An 18,357-nucleotide genomic window follows, 5' to 3' on the forward strand; every position below is an offset into this window, starting at 1 on the left:
AACTTCATTTGGTTCCAGTCTGCCCAACTTTTGAGCCTGTCCAGGTCTGCCTGTATCTGCAATCTATCTTCTGACCTGACTACACTGCCCCATAATGTGGTGTCATCTGTAAACTTGGCCAGTGAGCTTTTTGCTCCCCCACCCAAATCATTGATAAAAATGTTGAAAAGGACTGGTCCAAACACAGACTCCTGAGGGACACCACTGGCCACTTTGTGCCAGGATGACGCAGATCCATTCATGAGAAGTCTCTGGGTCCTACCCTGTCACCAGTTTCTCACCCACTGAACAACCGAGCATCTGAGTCCACATCTTCCATTTTTTCCACAAGGATATTGCCAGATAGTAGATCAAAAGCCTTTTGGAAGTCTAGGAATGTAACGTCTACCTCGTCTTCCATGTCCAGGTGGCGAGAGACCTGTTCTTAGAAGAAGATGAGATTGGTAAGACAAGACCTACCCATGACAAAGCCATGCCAGGTTACAGTAAAAGCCAGGTTACAGTAAAAGAACAGAGTTTAGCAGGACAGCAGAAGTCTGGCCTTTTTTGAAATAGAGAAACCCAGAAATTGGCAGGCTAAACCCTATTTGTAATATCTTTTCATACCTTTTTTTAATCCTAACTGCTCTTAACCTCTCTAATATCATGTGGCAGAGAATTCCATGGAGAAATTTTGCATTATGTAAATATAAACTTTGACTTCATTTGGAACTCTTAAACCATAACACTAAAGTGCTTTTTTCCCTTTTTATTAGTGCAATATGAAATAGCACTAGGATTCAGAAAAATTACCTTATCTTAATACACAAAGTGTTTCTAGTATAACATTAGTCCTCTTGATTAATTTTATAAAATATCTGTTCACACTGCACTGGTTATCTGACCATATTGTACATTGAAACTGAAATGTCTGATCCTGCCACTTCATTCTGACTTTCACTTTCCATGTTTTTATTTTTAGTGCTATAGGTTTACACAGTGCTAAGTACATACAGTAAAAAAGCCCGAGGCTGAATTGATTCAGTCTTTGCAGGTTAGTCTAAGGTGCGGAGAGTAAATTGAAACAGAACTGAAGAGACATTTACCTTTGATTCAAGAAATGCAGCCACATGCTTGCAGTGGCTCAGGCCAGCTGCCAAGGGGTGCTAGAGCATGGCTTTCTGGTACTTAGCCAGCATTGGCTGTGTGTTAGCTTTCTCTTCCTGCTGCCTCTGAGGTCTCTGGGATTTGCAGTCCAAAATAACAGCAGCAGGATTCTGCAGGGTTGCACATCACTTCTTCTTCCTACTTCCAGGTGCCTCTGGGATATGTCCACAGTCACAGCAAGCAGTAAATTTGAGTGGGGCAAGGGGTGTTTAACCCACTTCCCTGGCCTCAGACTCCAGTTGGGGTTTGCCTGGTGGGGGGCAGTCCCCCCTTGCCCCTTCCACCTGCAGCCTAGGCTGCATCCCCAGCTGGGCTTGCCCTCCCCACTTATCAGCCAGCCTTCACTGCTCCAGCTAGGGACCAAAGAGGCAGGGCCAGCCCTGCTCTCTGGAGCAGACAGCACAGCCCAGCCCTGGGCTGCAAAGCATGCTGAGATGCTGTGGGATTGTGATTTAACTTGAACTAGGAAGGTGTCTGGGACAGAATTCTGACAGAAATCAGTTACACTGGTTTAAGCCTGGTTGAATGTAGTATTAGACTTACCTTAAACCAGTTTCAGCCATTTTAAAACTGGTTTATGTGCATGGAGCTTGTGTTCTGCTACAAGTTTAAACCAGTTTCTGATCACTTAAACCAGTTTATGTGTAATTTCTGCCTCTAGCCAGTGTGTCTGTGCATGTAACACCATGAAAACTTAAGTCACAGGATCCATCTGTTCTAATATGCAAAACTCTATCACCCATTTGACTGCATTCAACATCAGTTGGATATTTTGGGTAGTTCTGTAGGTGGTCTGAAATAACATTTGTTTTAATATTAAACTTAGGAGTTCTGAATGTTTAGCTCCTATCTTTTCTGGATGTTGAATGTTGGAATTGAAACCCAACTTCCAAATGAACATTATAGTTAACATATTATTAATTGATGGGTTTTTTTCAGATACTCTTTACGTTTAGTGAACAAAAATCCCATGTTTTTTTATTCCTCTTTGGGAAAACGAAAGGCTGTTTGAAATTCAGATGATAATGTCAGATGCTAATACAGATACAAAAATCAACCTCCTTAGCTAGTACTTCAGAGCATTTAAAAAGAGTATTTTTTAAGTAAATAAGTTTAGGACTCAGGTATGTTTTCCACTAATGGTGTTGCTATTATAGAGATTTCAAGCATAACTCAACCAAACCAATAGGTTTAGCATTCTATAAACTCTTCAGCTCCCAGCCAAAATATTTTTTAATGAAAATACGCAGGATGTTAATGTTTTTGGCAAGAAGAGCTATGGAATTTTCAAGTGGTATATCCCCAAGCCTTGATTTATTGCCTACTGAGAAAAATCTTTTAGCCATAGCTGCTTTCTCTTTCTTGCAGCTAAAAGTTCACAGAGGATGCTGCAAATACTCTCAAACCCAAATACTGCACTCAACTTCATCAGAAACACTGACCTGGTCCTTGACTGTTCTGCAGTCATAGATAAAAGGCTGTCTGAGAGAGCTGTTAGTACATTTAACTTTGTTAATTGGAATTAGTCTGGGAAGCATGAGCTTCAGGAATCAAATGTCTTAGCTTACCCTTAGCTTTTTCTTCTAATATCTTAGTGGAGAGCTCTAATGGATGACTATGTATTATATAGTTCTTCCTAGGAATTGGGAATATAAAATACAGTTTCAATCAAAAACACCATTTTGGTTTTTTTGCCAAGGATTCAGCCAAGAAAAATGTTTGCATCCCTTCTTGGGTTGAGAAATTAACATTATTTATTAGCCTATTCAAAACTAGTCTTGGAGGAGGCCAAGGCATTGATTTAGGTCTAGTGGTTAAAACAATAGGCTTTGCAATGGATATGTTCTGCTTTTGTTTTCCTCCTGACTTGCGGCATTACTTTAGATAAGTACCTGAATATGTCTGCTTTTGTTATTCTTTTGGATAGAAATATTTTGGCCAGGGACAGAAGTTATATATAAGTTTAAGTGATCAGAAACTGGCTTAAACCTGTAATGGAACATAAGTTCAGTATACATACACCAGTTTCAAAATGGCCGAAACTGGTTTAAGATAAACCTGGTTAAATGTAGTATTAGAGGGCGTATATAGATGAAACGGGGGTTTACTTTGCCCTAAATTGAAGTGGTGGGTTTTTAAAAACACTGTTTCAATTTAGGGTAAAGTAAACCCCCGTGTCATGTACACTCATGTCTTACCTGCCTCTCCGGCAGTGGGGAGGGGAGGGTGAGCTGCCAGTGGGCGGACCAGTCTCTGGGCTGGGAGGGGGTGTGTGAGGGGCTGGCAGTGTGCCCCTGCTCCCCCCAGACAGGACCTGCCTGCAGGCACCCAGCTCAGAGGGAAGGACCAGGCCCTCATGTAGCTCTTGCAGGCAGGCAGGCAGGCTCCAAGGAGGAAAAAATAAAAAAAGATCAGGCTTGCTGCAATTTTTTTTCCTTCAGTGGAGCCTGCCTGCCACAAAGGGCCCGGTGCTTTGCTCCGTGGCTGTAGGGCAGCAAACTAAAACTCCTTGGAGATGTTTTAGTTTGCTGTGCCCAAAAGTCATTTAAGACACATTACGCCACTGAATGTGCTACAGTGGCTAGAATTAATGTGCAATATGCCTCCAGCATGTGCAAACACCTGCTCCATTAAAGTGGTTCAAAAGCATTTAACCCACTTTAAAGTGTCTTGCACACATACCCAGACTTAACTGATTTGGGTTAAACTAGTTTATGGAACTTCTGTTCCAGATCCCTTCCTGATTTTGGTTAAATCACAGTCCCCCAGCATCCCAATATGCTTTTCATCCCTGGGCCAGGCTGGGCCATCTGCTCCAGAGAGCAGGGCTGGCCCTGCCCCTTTTATCTATAGCCAGAGCTCTAGCTGGCTGAGAAGGGGGTGGGGGACTGCAGCTGAGGTCTGCCTGGCAGGGACACAGCAGCATTTACAAGGCTTGCCCCTGCCTTGCCCTCCCCTCACCACTCGCTGCTCAATCAGGGATCCTACCCCCACCTTCATCTCTCACACATGGACCCCAGCGGCATGGTTACCCCCAGCTAATGCTGAGAGGTGTCTATGTGTGTGTGTCTCCAATTTCACTGGAACAAAGGCAGACATAACAGTATCTGCTTAAAGTTTTTTTTCCTGAGCAAGAAGCCAGTGGCTTGCAAATGCTTTGCAAAATGTCTGTACCTGTGGTAAAAAGAGCTTGAACTAATGAGAGAGAGGCTTTTGTTTTCTTGATGGGCTAATAAGCTTTGTGTTATGATAAGCTCTCTTCTGGCTGCTGGCTTGCTTCAAAGCCAGAGGCATCTCACACCCTGAAACCCTTATATCTAAAGAAGTTTCACTGTGCAGCGATTAATAATGTTGGTGATTGCCTCTACGCATCAGTTACTGAGTCTGGTTAGAGTGCAGTTTCCCAATCCCAAAATCTGTCTGTGTTCAACAGGGGACAGAGAGAGGTGTGAGAAATGACCTAGTCTGCAATGAATGGGACCTGTCAGTGCTATCAGTCTGAGATTTAGGCAAATACGAAGCGCTAGCTAGCGGAGTAATACAAATGCATGCAGTCCACACAAGCAGCTTTGCCCTCCCCCCTCCTCCGCCCTTTGCCTCAGAGCCCTAACCACAGCTGGGGTCTGGCAACACTTCTTGCCCCTTGAGCTGTGAGTGGTAGAAAAGCCGGGTGAGGGTTTGCTTCTCCCTCCCCCTCCAGGCACACTCTGGCTAAGGACTGTGCAGGCCATGGTGAGATTTTAAATCCCTCTCTAATCAAAGCATTGTGCTAGGGCCTGGCCACACCCTTCTATTAGGTTAGCACTGTGGAAGGGAGGGATCACTGTAGTGCCCCCTAGCTTCTGGCCTGAGCCACTGCAGGTATGTGCCTGCATTTCCTGAATCAAAAGTGAATATCTAGCCACTTGCAGATCAGTTCAATCTATGCGGGTTGGACTAACTTGCAAAGATTGAAAGAATTCAGCCTCAGGCTTTTTGAATGTCTGTCCCTAGCCTTTGAGACTAAAGGGACATTTAAAGATTCGTAGAAGCTGGTTGGGCACCCTTATCTCCCAAATCACATTTGGATTGTCCAGTTGGGCTTCTTTTGGAGGTAACTTTTATGAGTGCTGAAGGGTACATAACTGAGATATGATCCCCCTAGAACAAAATTTTTTGTGCACATTGTTTTAATGGATGAGGTGAAATAGCTTTTCTTTGTCTTCATTTTGGAATACAGTTGGTCTGTGTTAATGTTGGATGAGTTAAGAGATAAGGAAGGCATGTCAGAGGAAGCAGGGAAAGGGACAGCAGGAGCAAAAGACTGTACAATCTGTTCCTTCTTTCCTGAGTGTTAAGGTACCCCTTCAGCTGCAGTTCAAAAACCTCAGTCAATTATGCTTGTATTGCAGTAGTGTCCTGGATCCTTTAATAAGGGAACATGTCTCCATTGTACCAGGTGGTATAGGGATAAAGAAAAAAACTTATCTACTCAGAAGAGCTTGTACATGACTATCAGTTAGGATGATGCAGGTGGGTGAAACAGTGAAATGGGGTTGAGAGGGTGAGTGAACAGCACTGCAGTGAAATCAGGTTTCTTCCAGCAGTATGAAGTAAAACAGAACTGGAAACTGTTTATTGAGAACTGTTTACCAAAACTATAAGTTTCTACTGAAAAAGTTTCTGTGGCTTTGAGGAGGAATCTGAAGAGTCCTGGAGCCCTTATAAAAGAACGTAAAAAATTTGAAAAATCCTCCACAAAATACTTCCAAATCTTTGGAAGAGTAATTCCCATCCTTTTCCATGGTATTTGTTTTCTTTCAGTGAACTGCTTTTCAGAGTTTATTGGAAGGATATGATGTATAAATACCCTTTCTCCTCCTGTTTACAGTTAGAAAGGAAAAAGCAACATAAGAAAGACATGGGTTCCAACAATATTAAGCCACAGGAAAATTATGCATGAATACATGCTTGGCACTAAAGGCAGGGATGAAACCGTTCCTATTGCCTATAAAGGACACCCCGTTTTGGGGTTGTAGAAGATTTACATGTGGTTTGGAGTCTCTTTAATAGCCTTAATTAAATTCTAAACCAAACATTTTTGGTGACAAAATGGCAAGTTGGACAGTTTCCTGATATCTTACTCACGTATTTTTTGTATTTGCACATTACTTATATCCCTTATGATTAGGTAATGAATGCACAGGCTCCCTATGCTACTTCTGAGCAGTTAGACTCTGCTTAGCAAAAAAATTTGTCAAACTGGACTGAAAAACCTGAGAGGGAGGTTGGCAATTAGAAGGTGGGAAAAAAAACCCACATCCTGAAATCCTTGTGTCATCAGTTGCGGGGTGGGGAGGGAGGGTGTTGAGAGCAAACAACCTTCCCATTTCCAGTTCCCTTTCTGTCTGTAGAATCTCTACTTTGTCACCACACGGGGACTGTTAGACTAGAAGAGAGGTTTAAATACAAATAAGTAGATAGTGGCTCAGAAGTGTATATATCCAAAGTATTTTGCAAGCACACATGCAATGTCATCTCCCTGAAAAGAGAAGCTATAGCTCTGTCCACTGATAGCTCAACATATGGCTGTCCTCGAGCCCATGCCCCTTGACTACTTACACCAAAAAGAAAACCCCTGAGTTCAACCTAGAGCAGCGATCCATTTCACCTGTGGAAGCTCTGCTGAACTGCATAGTATGAAGTTGAGACCCCCATTGACTCTGTGCTTTCTAGCCTACCACTCTGTGAATGTTTAGAGCAGGGGCGGGCAACTGTTTTGGCTGGAGGTCCACTTCATGAGTTTTGGTGAGCTACTGAGGGTCACAAAGGTAGCTCTGCCTCTTGACAGGTGCCCCGCCCCCTGGTAGCCATCTTGGTACTGGAAGTCCCTCCCTCTAACCTTTGTCATAGGAAGCCCTTGGCCCAGAAGTACTTCTTTTTTAGAAACGGGTTTGCTATCTTGAAACCAGAAAAAAAAAAATCTCCTAAAAACCTAACATCCACAATAACATATTTTAATTTTATTTTAAAAAGATTTTTTTTGTCCTGGTTTGTGTGTGTTTGCATTGTGTATATAGAGGTGATTTCATAATAGCTCAAAATGAAGTCTTACACTTGTATATTGTGGGGGGAGAGGGGTATGGGTGGGTTGGTGAGTATAGGGTTTGTGGGGGTCTGTGGGTGTATGTGGGGTGTAGGGGAGGGTGTGGCGGTATATGTGGATGTGGGTAGGTATGGAGGGTTTGTGGGGGTGTGTGTTTGGGGATGTGTGGGTGATTATGAGGCTTTTGGGGTATGTGGAGGGAGAGGGTGGCTGGGGGGCATGGGGGGCTAGTACATGTGTGTGGTGGGGTGTGTGTGGGTAGTAGTGAGCGGGGCTCCTCCCCCCAAAGACCTGTGGGTGTGACTGGGGGGGGTGCAGTGTTTGTGGGGGGATGTATGGGGGAGAGTGTATTTTTAGGTTTGCAGGGTAGGGTTCGTGAGTATGGTGGGGTGACCATGAGAGCCCCCCTGTGCACCCCATAGTGAGTCAGCACCTGGCCCCGCTCCACAACAGCCTACCACTAGCAGCACAGCCCCAGCATGCCCCACACCTGCTCTGGACTGACCCCAGCAGGAGTGGATTAGCCAGATGTATGTGCAGCCCTGACTTGGCCCCCACCCCTGCTCTGCACTGCCTGCCTGTGGTGTACCCTGCTGCACCTGGGCACACAGTGGGGCTGGAGCAGCTCTGCACTGGACTGCTTTTCTAGGCAGCTGAGGCGGCAGCAGCTGCTGGCCCTAGCCCTGCAATTCTGGCGGGGACCATGTGCAGCCCTGCCCTGCCCTGCATCTGCTGCAGACCCGGCTGCTCATGCTGAACAGCTGCAGCAGCAGTGGGGCTGGTGGGGGGGAAAAGCAGCCCGCCACCCTCACTGCTGCCCAGTGCTTCCTGTAGCATCCCTGCGGAGCTTGCGCTGGTCTGCCCTGTGGCTCCTCTGCACTCCCCCCACTGCCCCACAGGGTGGTCTGGAGGTGGGGGTGACAGCACAGGGCAGCTCAGTGCAGGCTCCGTATGGCTGCTGCAGGAAGCACTGGGCAGTGGTGAGGGGGAGGGGCTGCTTTTCCTCCATGCCAAGCATATGCTGCTGCGCTGGCATTGGTGTTGCTGCAGCTGTTCAGTGTAAGTGGGTGAGTCTGCAGCAGGCGTGGGGCAGGTCAGGACTGTGCATAGGTCCCTGCCAGTACCACTGGGCTGGGTTCCAGCAGCTGCTGCCTCCTCATTGCCTAGAAAGGCCTCAAACCCACTGTGTGCCACTGTGGATGTGCCACTGTGGGAACGATGCCTGGGCCAGGTGGGACTGAGGGACCTGCCATGGGCCAGACAAAGCCCCTCCACAGGCCAGATCTGGCCTACGGGCCATATTTTGCCCACCCTTGGTTTAGAGCCTACTTTTGTGCTGTGGGCCTTGTGCTACAGGAAGTCTACTAACAGCAGTCTCACAGCTTTCTGTCCCTAACTGCCTACCTTAGATGTTTGGATGAAAGAGGCAAGGCAGGAAGAAAAGGCAAAGTTTTTGCTTCTGTAAAATAACAAGAAGCACAAGTGCACCCCAGAAGGCCAGACAGTCAGTATTTAATTTTTTTGTCCCCCAATTTTAGGTGAAACTTGTGCTGTACCAAATGATGATACTTTGGTGGGAAAAGTGGATGAGAAGGCCAATGACCACCATCCCAGAAAAGCTGGTAACCCATCTTAAATATGATGCATTAAACAGCTATTATTAACCTATTTAAGTCAAGGATAAGGTCAATCTGTCTTTCTCTTTTAGAATGCATTATCAAGTCGATAGGAAGCCCCGTTCAGATGGCTAAGATACAGCAAACATTTGGAACTTGGATGCAGGAGCCTGCAAACACAAGTGATGAAAGAATTTGGCTCACAATGCATTTTTCAGGTATGGGAAATACAACTGCAGTGATCAAGTGGATTAATAATTTTGTCCTGTGTTTTTTCCCTTCTACTCTTTTAGTCACATCCATGTACTTTAGAAATATCCTATGTAAAATTGACTGAAGATTCACTTTTGTGGGAAAGGCTGTTGTTCCACATGGAGAAATGCCAAGGACATGATTGCAATGTGGAGGTCACTTTTTAAACCCACATATCAAGCATATATTTAAAAACAACCGTTTGCTCTCAGAATATAGCTGGACATGCATCTTGGTTTCTTAAGGAGAGTTTTAGCTGGTGCTGGCTGGAAAAATTCTCTTCAAGGAAATTTTACCTGTTCCCTCAGCTAAAAAGTTGGTAATTGTGCATTTGTTCATGGACAACACTTAAAAAAAAAAAAAAAAAGACAAAAACAAGTGTGAAGTAGACATTTTTGCAGAAAGAAAAAACAATTTTTAGTTGAAAACTCTGGAAAAAAGTAGGAAAATTTTTCTTAGTCATAGTTAGTGGGGTTCTTGGTTACTTGTTTAGGTTTTTTGTTTGTTTGTTTGTTTTTTAGTACATTTTCCCCCTTGACTTAATTTCATAAATTGAGGTTGCTGTGATTAAGAAAAACAGCAAGAGAGAAAGGAAAAAGCATGGAAATGGCCTAGGTTTTGAGTGAGGTGTATTTAATGTAGAATCCATTTCCAATCTCCAGTTGAATGGTATCAGTCTTCCTGCAGAATACACGTTGTACAAAAAATCTTGATTTGGATCCTTAACGGTGTTTAGGCACCTACCTCCCACTGAGAACAATGGAATTTAAGCACCTAAATCATTTTTGAGGATTTGGATTTTGTTTCATGTGTGTTCTAGCTCTGAGGCGTGTTGAAAGCATGGCTATAATTTTTAATGTGAGTCAGGAACTTGATTGTCACACTTTTAGTTGAAGGAGGGTAGATGGGGTAGATAAATAAACCAACCAGAGGACTTTTCTTCCCTTCCCTCAGGAAACTTTGTAAAAGAATATGAAAATTCAAATGCACTGCTTAATGACACCTACAAGATGATTAACCTTACGGGGATCTTTTATGGATGTGGCCATGCGATATATAACCACTGCTTGTACTACCAAAGAGGAGGAACCAATCTCATTGTGAAGTAAGTCCATCTTAACCTGGTGGAGGTGTGGCATTCCCCAGACCCGTAAGATATTGTAAGATGAAAAGCATGTATATAGGTTAGCACGGTGGAGATTAACTTCAGGTGGCAAAGCAGCAATATTTAATGTAATGTTTTATGTTTCCTTTGAGATTATTGTTGGCAAAAATGAGAGGGATGGGGGAATGGTCAGTGATATCTAACTTGGTATCTGGTACTAGAAATAGGTCACAAAAGCCCAGGGCTGAAATCTGAATCTGTAGTCCAGATGTTTAGTTCCTCCTGATCCTTGGGGGGTAGGAGTGGTTTAAGGAATAATTTTAGGCACCTCTTTTCTTGGCGTGAAGTTGCATTGCACAATTTTTAACAAAGCTGCAGACCTTTTGGGTCCCCCCCCATCTGATAATGGTGATGTTTAGAGCACCTGGGCTGCAAGACTGATGCTGTCACGTGCAGAGGTGAAATTCGATATGTAACTAGAAACTTAGTTGTGAACAGGCTTTTGTCCTATGACCTGTACTGTTCTGAATAGTATAGTCCTCAGACCTGGAGTTTGGACTCTTGCAGTGAAGTCAAAAGGCTCTGACCATGGGGGTCTTGTTATGAAATTGGAGTGAAAAAATAAAAGATACTTGACAAAGAGAGCAAGAGAACAAATCATTTTCTACAAATGCTTTTGAAACAGATTGTCAGCCCAGAGAAGGGTCTGGTAGTGCTGGTGCATCAGTGTACAAGAGAATTCAAGAGGCATGTTTGGGGTAGAGCCAGTAAGTTCTGGTTATAGTGGGCCAATGGAATGGGTGATGTACACTGAAAGAATCCTCTAGGGACCAGTCATGTAGACGTTCTCCTCAAGAGTGGCTAATTTGTGGCACGCGTACCACAATGGCATGGGCAGCCTGTGCGTGGCATGCAGCATAATGGGGAAGCAGAGAGAAAAGTGGCAGATAGGGCAAGGAGCAGAAGGCAAACTAGTAGATCAGGCAGGAAGCTCAGAGAAAGAAGCAGGAAACAGAGCAGCAGATTGGCAGGGGAAGTAGTTTGGAGTGGCGCTCAAGAAGGGTGTGGGGCTAATTTGTGGCATGGTTTCATAGGTTCCTAGATATTAGGGTCAGAAGGGACCTCAACAGATCATCAAGTCCGACCCCCTGCCTAGGCAGGAAAGAGTGCTGGGGTCAGGTGACCCCATCCAGGAGCCTATCCACCCTTCTCTTAAAGGGCCCCAAGGTAGGGGAGAGCACCGCCTCCCTTGGGAGCCCATTCCAAACTTTGGACACCCTTACCGTGAACAAGGTTTTCCTGATATCTAGCCTAAATCTGCTCTCTGTCAGTTTGTGGCCATTGTTCCTTGTTACCCGAAGAGGCACCCTGGTGAACAGAGCATCTCCGATCCCTTGCTGCTTCCCCCCTAATGAATTTGTAGGTGGCCACAAGCTCACCTCTCAGCTTTCTCTTGCAGAGGCTGAAGAGGTCCAGGTCCCTCAGTCTCTCCTCATAGGGTTTGTCCTGTAAGCCCCTAACCATATGAGTGGCCCTTCTCTGGACCCTCTTGAGTCTATCAACTTCCTTCTTGAAGTATGGCACCCAAACTGGTTGCTAAAAGGTTGGTTCCCACTGCTCTACCTCATGCCAGGGATCAATTTATTCTCAACATGCAGCCCTGTGGGGAAGGGCGGGCAAGGAAATGAAATAGATGACTTGGTGTTTGCCCAGTCACATAGTTGCACCGAACACAAGTTTAGCCCACTAGCTGTAATTGCAGGTGTTACGGACATCACTATGGGTCATGTCATAATGTAATTATGAAAGGTGATTAGAAAGAGGATGAGAAAAGCAGAGTAAGAGAAAAATTAGAAAGGTTAATAAGAAAGCTGAGCTTGTCTTCTGAGCAGGAACATCTTGGGTTATAATATGAGTTGTCATTTACATCTTGGCTACAATAGCTCAGTCATATAAGCTCTGATCCTCAAAAGTATTTAGCATCTAATTCCCATTGATTTCAGTTAGTGGAAACTAAGGACTTTAGTACATTTGAGGATTTTGGTGGCTTTGCTCTTGGTGTTTTTCCTCTTGCTGTGCATGAACTACAATGGATAAACTAAGGCATCAAATGAATGCAGTGACTGCATGAGCTAGCAGGAGTCCTTGAGGAGTGCTGGCTTCATTATCTCAGTGCATGTCATTAGCAAGTTCTGGAGTTTTCTCACCATGTCTGAACCTGGTGAGGCTTGTGGAGATCATGTTTATCTTTTCAGCTTTTATTGAGGCAAGCAGGCAGCCAGTGCTAATCAAAAGTAAAACCCAAGTATGTGGAAAGAACCAAACACACAGGTCAAGGGTTAGTTGAAGATTGCACCTGTGTTTTATTTGAGTCTGGTATCAGAGCCAAAAACATCATCAGGCTTTGATACTTCTTTCCAGGCAGATGATAGTCTCTTCTTACTAAATGTACTTGGGTGCCAAAGAATGTACATAGGTTATGGGGATCACACATTGTTTCTTCTGCCAGAGATGCACATAATTCCATCAGATCGTGTTACAAGAATCAAACATACTTCTCTACGCAGTGTAATATGATATGGAGCTTAGAGCTAAAGCTTTCTGGTCTAAACTTACCTTTTCAGATATCATTTAATCTCTCTAAGAAATTTTCCTTCTTCAGTGCAGAGGAGAGTGTCATCAGTGGGGGCAGACTTTGTGAATTCTCATGCTTTTCTCCAATTTCAGTTGGAATAAACTCTCCTAAGGGGGGATTTTACACTTGTTTCAAGTAAAGAGCTGGGGAGTAGGCTCAGATGTTTTGTTCATGATGTGAGTATTGTTCTGGTGATGCACATTTGTGAAGGATGAAGTTTTTGCAACAAATCTGAGTTTGGCTGTTTACCTCTGGCAGTTCTCTCCCAGGATCACACCACCTACACTGGGAATGCTTTATTTCTCTTTTGTGCTTAATTGAAGAGAATATTTGCAGATTGCTCTCGTAACAGGCTGATGAAATGCTGCAGTGTGTCATGCTATGGACCCCAATGTGGAAAGGTTTTAGGAACTTGTCCAGTTATACTTGATATTGCTTGGCTAGATTAGATAATCCCCTACAAGGGGAAACTCCACATAATGAAGAGGGACGTCCCAAGTTTTGTTCAGTTTCCACATCATCATGCTGTGTATGGGGGGTGGGAAAGAAGCAGAAAAAGGCAGCCTCAATATGCAGGCATTTTGTAGGTCTGTTCATGCCATCTGCCTCCGTAGAGTTTGTCCTCTAGCTCTGTATGGGTGTATAGCTCCTGCAGAAGTTGTGCTTCCCTGAAGTGGATTTCATGTTCACCTAGGCAGGGAGATCAGCATGGCCTGTTTTTAGGAACAGAGGGAAGTAAGTTGATGATGGATGATCATCAATGTGTGCATTTCCCAGAGGCCTTCACCCATGGAGCAGTTTCACAGGAAGCTCTCACATTGGGTGCACCTATACATGTGCCCAATGCCTGCTCCAGTGCATGCTAATTGGCTCCAGCAGCCTGTGTCTCATGTACTCAGCATCCCATGCTTGAAAATGGCAGTGGGGGTGCTTTAACTAAAGCTCGTTTTACGAGTTTTAGTTAGTTCCCGTTACCATTTTGAAGCATGGGACGCTGAATACCTGAGACACTGCGGGCGCTTTAATCAGAGCGGCTTCTGAGAGCTGCACTAACTAACCCCCTCCCCCTCCCCCCACCTCCAGAGCACATGTAAAGACTCCCTGGGAGAGCAGTGCACCTCTAGCCCAGATCAGCGTGGCCTCCCTTAGGAGCAAAGGGGAATCAGCCCATTTTCCTTTGTTGTAGAACTTGGAGTCATTTTAGGTTCTTGTGTTTGATGTTGCAGTTACCTGCATACTTGGAGAAACGATGTGGGTGGTATTGTTAGGCATGTGTTAGTATTGTTAGTCAGACTATCAAACATGTTCCTGGTATCAAACTTATTAATCAGAGGAATAAAACACACATTGTGCTTGCCAAAAACGGTATCGTTCAGTGGTTAAATACAAGGTGAAAATGTGTCTGAGTAAAAGTTCATTACCCTCTTGGATTAGAGGAGCTCTAAGCAAGTTGCTGAGTGCTGTTTGCAGATTATCATTTTATCATCAAGGAATTTCAAGGAATAAAAACAGTTCAGTACTTCAGAAATGAAACAGTCAGGCTGCCTTGACAGAGGCTGGAGTTGGGTCAGACTGTTGGCTGCAAGTCTGGTCCTTAAAAGAAGACGTTTTATTCCTTTGATGTGCTTTGTTGATCAAAAGCTTTTCCAAAAATCATTCTGTTTAAGTATGGGGGAGTTGCAAGGCTGGTGGCCAGCCCAGATTGTCTGCTTAACTCTATAACATTTCCTTGCTTCGGTTCCTCCTCAGCAGAAAACTGATTCCTGCATACAGTTTCCTATGATCACTTTGTGGCTTCTCCCAGCATCATTTGCAATTAGCTTGAGCGACCATTACATTTCTTCTGCAAACCTCTTCTTCCTCTCCCGAGCTGATTTCTTTCATTTAGGTAATCTGAAAAGATTTTGTAGCCTAGAACAAATCCTTTCATAATCTTCCATGTTGTCACACAATGTGGGTTTTGTCTGTTATGATGGTGTTTCTGGCTATTTTCTTTGCTCCTTCTAGCTTGGAAGGTGTTGTAAGTGTGTGGAATTCCTCCTGGGGCACATCTCAGGGACTGTCACTCTTTCACTCCCCTTGACCAAGATTCCCACTTGCAACTAATTTAACCAGCCACCAGGTATAAATAGAAGGCTAATTATTTATGGTTTTATTTCAGATTTGAGCTTGATACAGGATTGTTCAAAACACTGAAAATTGAAAATGCTTTGCATCATGGTCGCAACTACCTCTTTTCTAACTCCAAGACATATTTCAATATAGCAGTGGATGAAAAGGGTCTTTGGATCATCTATGCCTCAAGAATTGATGAAAATATCATCGTTGCGCATATTGATGACGAGAAATTCTCAGCCGTTCGACACGTCAACACTACGTACCCCAAGTCCAAAGCTGGCAATGCGTTCATAGCATGTGGAGTGCTGTATGTTACTGATACTAAGGATATGAGAGTAACTTTTGCTTTTGATTTGTTGAAAGAGAAGCAGATTGATGCAAGCTTTGAATTACGATCTTCACAATCTGGTCTTGCTATGCTTTCATACAGTCTCAGAGACCGAGACTTGTATACGTGGGAGAATGGCTATTTAATGACATACCCTGTGCATTTTGACAGCTGAGTAAGTTAAAAATGGTATATCATGCATAGTGAAAAATGCTATTTAAAGCTCTGTGCTATATACATGGGTCTCTTTCCTTAGTATACACAAATGCCCTGTTGGTCAGTGGCTGTTTGTGTGTGCTTAAAAGGGAGATTCAGACCCCTTGTTACTTAAATTATATAGGCCATTCTTGGCTTCATAGAACAAGGGTTTTTATTATCAAAAGCGATACACTGTGTGTTAGGACAAAGTTTTGTTTTTTTTTTCCCTACCATGCACGTTATCATTACATCTCATATACACTGATTATTGATTAATATACATTAATTATACACTACTGTATCCAGCAGTGCCTACTTTTAACCCTAAATTGCAGCTACTAGAGCTACATCATTTTCTAGTCAACAGTTATAATCAAGTAGAAATGTCTAAGTAATGAGCTTGTGCACACATTTGTTTTTCTATCATTAATACCATGAATTGACTCTATATAAAAGTTTTCTTTAAAATGCCTGGACATTAATTCTGTACTAATGTACATACCACAATGACCAAAGTTATTCTTTATTCAAAATGATCCCATAGTTATAGGTCAAAAGGGGAAAATCAGCAAGAAATTTTAAAATTTGGCAAACTGGATGACTAGTCAATAACAGAGATAAATAGACCAAGCACAAGTTATGTAAATGGTATTGTTACTATACATTGCTAAAATATGTGAATCTATGTGCAGGGGAGGGAGAGTCTGCTTTAATGGGAAATGAACGTGGAAGTCATTTTGGTTTCTTGTTTTGCCATAAACTCATCCTTTCCACTTGTTGCATATAAATTATACTTCGTTGTGGAAGTGTCATGTGTTATTGCACCTGCAGTGAATCTGGCCTCAATTTATGGCATACTTCTAGTCAAAAAAAAAAAGAATATAATTTTGTATTGCTACAAATACAGTTGTAAAAATGTTTTTGGAATAGGAATAAATGTCCTGCTCACAGTGCTTACAGATTGCATCCTGTCACTTTATATATTTTGTGTTGGATTACATTGGAGTTGATAACAACTGCAGCTGAGCAATTATAGGTGGGAACTTTCTGACTTCAAAAGCTGGCCATTTTCAGGCTGTATTGAGGAGGGGACTTAGGTGCTGATTTGCCACTTCACACATCCAGATCCAAAATTTAAATCTGCAAAATCTGTGCCTTACTCTGAAGTTGCCTTAATTTCTGCAAGTGAGGCTCCAAACACTCCACCTTGCAATCTCCCTTCAGCAGCCTGTTAACATTCTTCTACAACTGTGGTAGTACAAAAAGTTGTTCAAGTGTGAATATGTCAAAAAAACCAAACAAACCTAACCTAATTTTCCAATCAAATTGGGTAGAACAGTAAGCAGTCTCACTTCCTATGCTCACACATTAAATAGATGGGTTTTTAATAAAAGTACTTGTATAGTCATGAATTATTAGCGGTGATCCAGATTTTCTGTTTCCCGTGCATAAAAAGGAGAAAAATGTGGATTTTCCCCTTTACCCAAGGAAAACAGATTTTTTTTCATTTTAGTGGAAAAATCTGTGGATTGTGCACTTTTGCAAAGAGTTCTCTGCAGGCCGGCAGAGTTCCAGCCTGCCAGGGGCTGGAGGGAGCGGGACGAGGGCAGTTAGGCAGGGGGCACCATGTGCATGTGTATGCACATGGCCGCCAGGCAGCCTGGAGAGCAGCTCCTGCAGGAAAATCTTGAGAGGGTGGGTGGATTGAGGCCCCCATAGGGAGAGAGGGAGTTGGGCGGGGGGGGCGGGCTTGGGGCCCAGGGCCAGAGTGTGTGGCTGCAGGGCCCAAGCAGGGAGTGGGAAGGGGCTTGTCCAGGGAGCATGGGGCTGGCTCCCCACTGTTGTGAAGACTCGGGGGCAGGGGGCTGGGAGGGTCTGTTTGTGAGGCAGGCTGCCCCCCACAGCAGCCCCTAAGCCCTAGCTGCCACCTATGATGGCTGCTGTGGTGGAGCAGACCATGGAGCCTGATGCCCCCTCCCCCTTGCTGCTTGCCTGTTGCAGGCTGGGGCAGGGGATAGAGCTGGCTTCTTGCTGCTGCACACATTCCCAGAGGTGGTTGGAAAGACCCATGCCCCCCCAGATTTGTGGGCAGGGCAGGGGTGGGCTGCCTGCCCTGCTGCCCTCCTTGGGGCATCTGTAGCTCAGTCGGGGAGGCTGGGAAGATCAGGGCTGCACAGGAAAGCTCCTTGCTGCTGCAAACTCCATGCTGCCCTGACAAGGCATCCCCTGCCCACACAGCAGCAGTGAAGGGCACAACCCTACACTGCTGCCACACACCGCTATCCTGTCCCACTCCTGTGGCTGTACATTTCAGTCCCCAAGCCCCACACACCTGCCAGCTGGGCAGCAGTCCCAGCCCTGCCCAACTCAGTCCCTCTCCCACCAAAGACTTACCTGCAGGAGCTGCTCTCCAGGCTGCCTCGGGGCCATGTGCATGTGCGTGCACAGAGTATCCCTGCCTTGACCACCTGCTCCCCTTCAGCCCCTTGCAGGCTGGAACTGTGCCAGCTTGAAGAGAGCTCTTTGCAAAAGTGCAAAATCCATGGGTTTTCCCATTAAAATGAAAAATCCGTGTTTCCCTTGGGTGAAGGGGAAAATCTGCATTTTTCTCTGTTTTCCTGTGGGAAATAGAAAACTCAAATCCCTGGTTAGGCCTGGGAGGGCTGTGGCTTGGGAGTCAGGGGCTGGGACCTGCATTCTCTGAGCTAAGGGGCAAGGGGAACTCTGATTTTCCATGATAAAAAACCAATATTGAATACCAAAATTTATAAGTATTTAAAATTATTTTATTACTGTGATTAAGGCACTGGTAAGCTTCCAAATTGCTTTAAAATGGTAAATGTATCACATTTAACCTCTTCCTTTCTCATTGTA

At 44.3% G+C, this 18,357-nt stretch overlaps 1 protein-coding gene across 2 annotated transcripts in view; it reads left to right on the plus strand.

Moving 5' to 3' along the window:
* GLDN (gliomedin) overlaps positions 1 to 16,442 on the plus strand; it is a 41,837-nt gene extending 25,395 nt beyond the window's left edge. For both annotated transcript variants that reach the window (XM_019533587.1, XM_019533588.1), the window contains exons 7-10: positions 8,770 to 8,853; positions 8,940 to 9,065; positions 10,054 to 10,204; positions 15,001 to 16,442. In XM_019533587.1, the coding sequence (XP_019389132.1) occupies positions 8,770 to 8,853; positions 8,940 to 9,065; positions 10,054 to 10,204; positions 15,001 to 15,460 (821 nt within the window). In that variant the 3' untranslated portion in view covers positions 15,461 to 16,442. The remainder of the gene's footprint in view (positions 1 to 8,769; positions 8,854 to 8,939; positions 9,066 to 10,053; positions 10,205 to 15,000) is intronic.
* Positions 16,443 to 18,357: the final 1,915 nt, after the last annotated feature.

The sequence above is a fragment of the Crocodylus porosus genome, unplaced genomic scaffold (assembly GCF_001723895.1).
Source record: "Crocodylus porosus isolate Cpor-Errol unplaced genomic scaffold, CroPor_comp1, whole genome shotgun sequence".
NCBI classification, from domain to species: Eukaryota; Metazoa; Chordata; order Crocodylia; family Crocodylidae; genus Crocodylus; species Crocodylus porosus.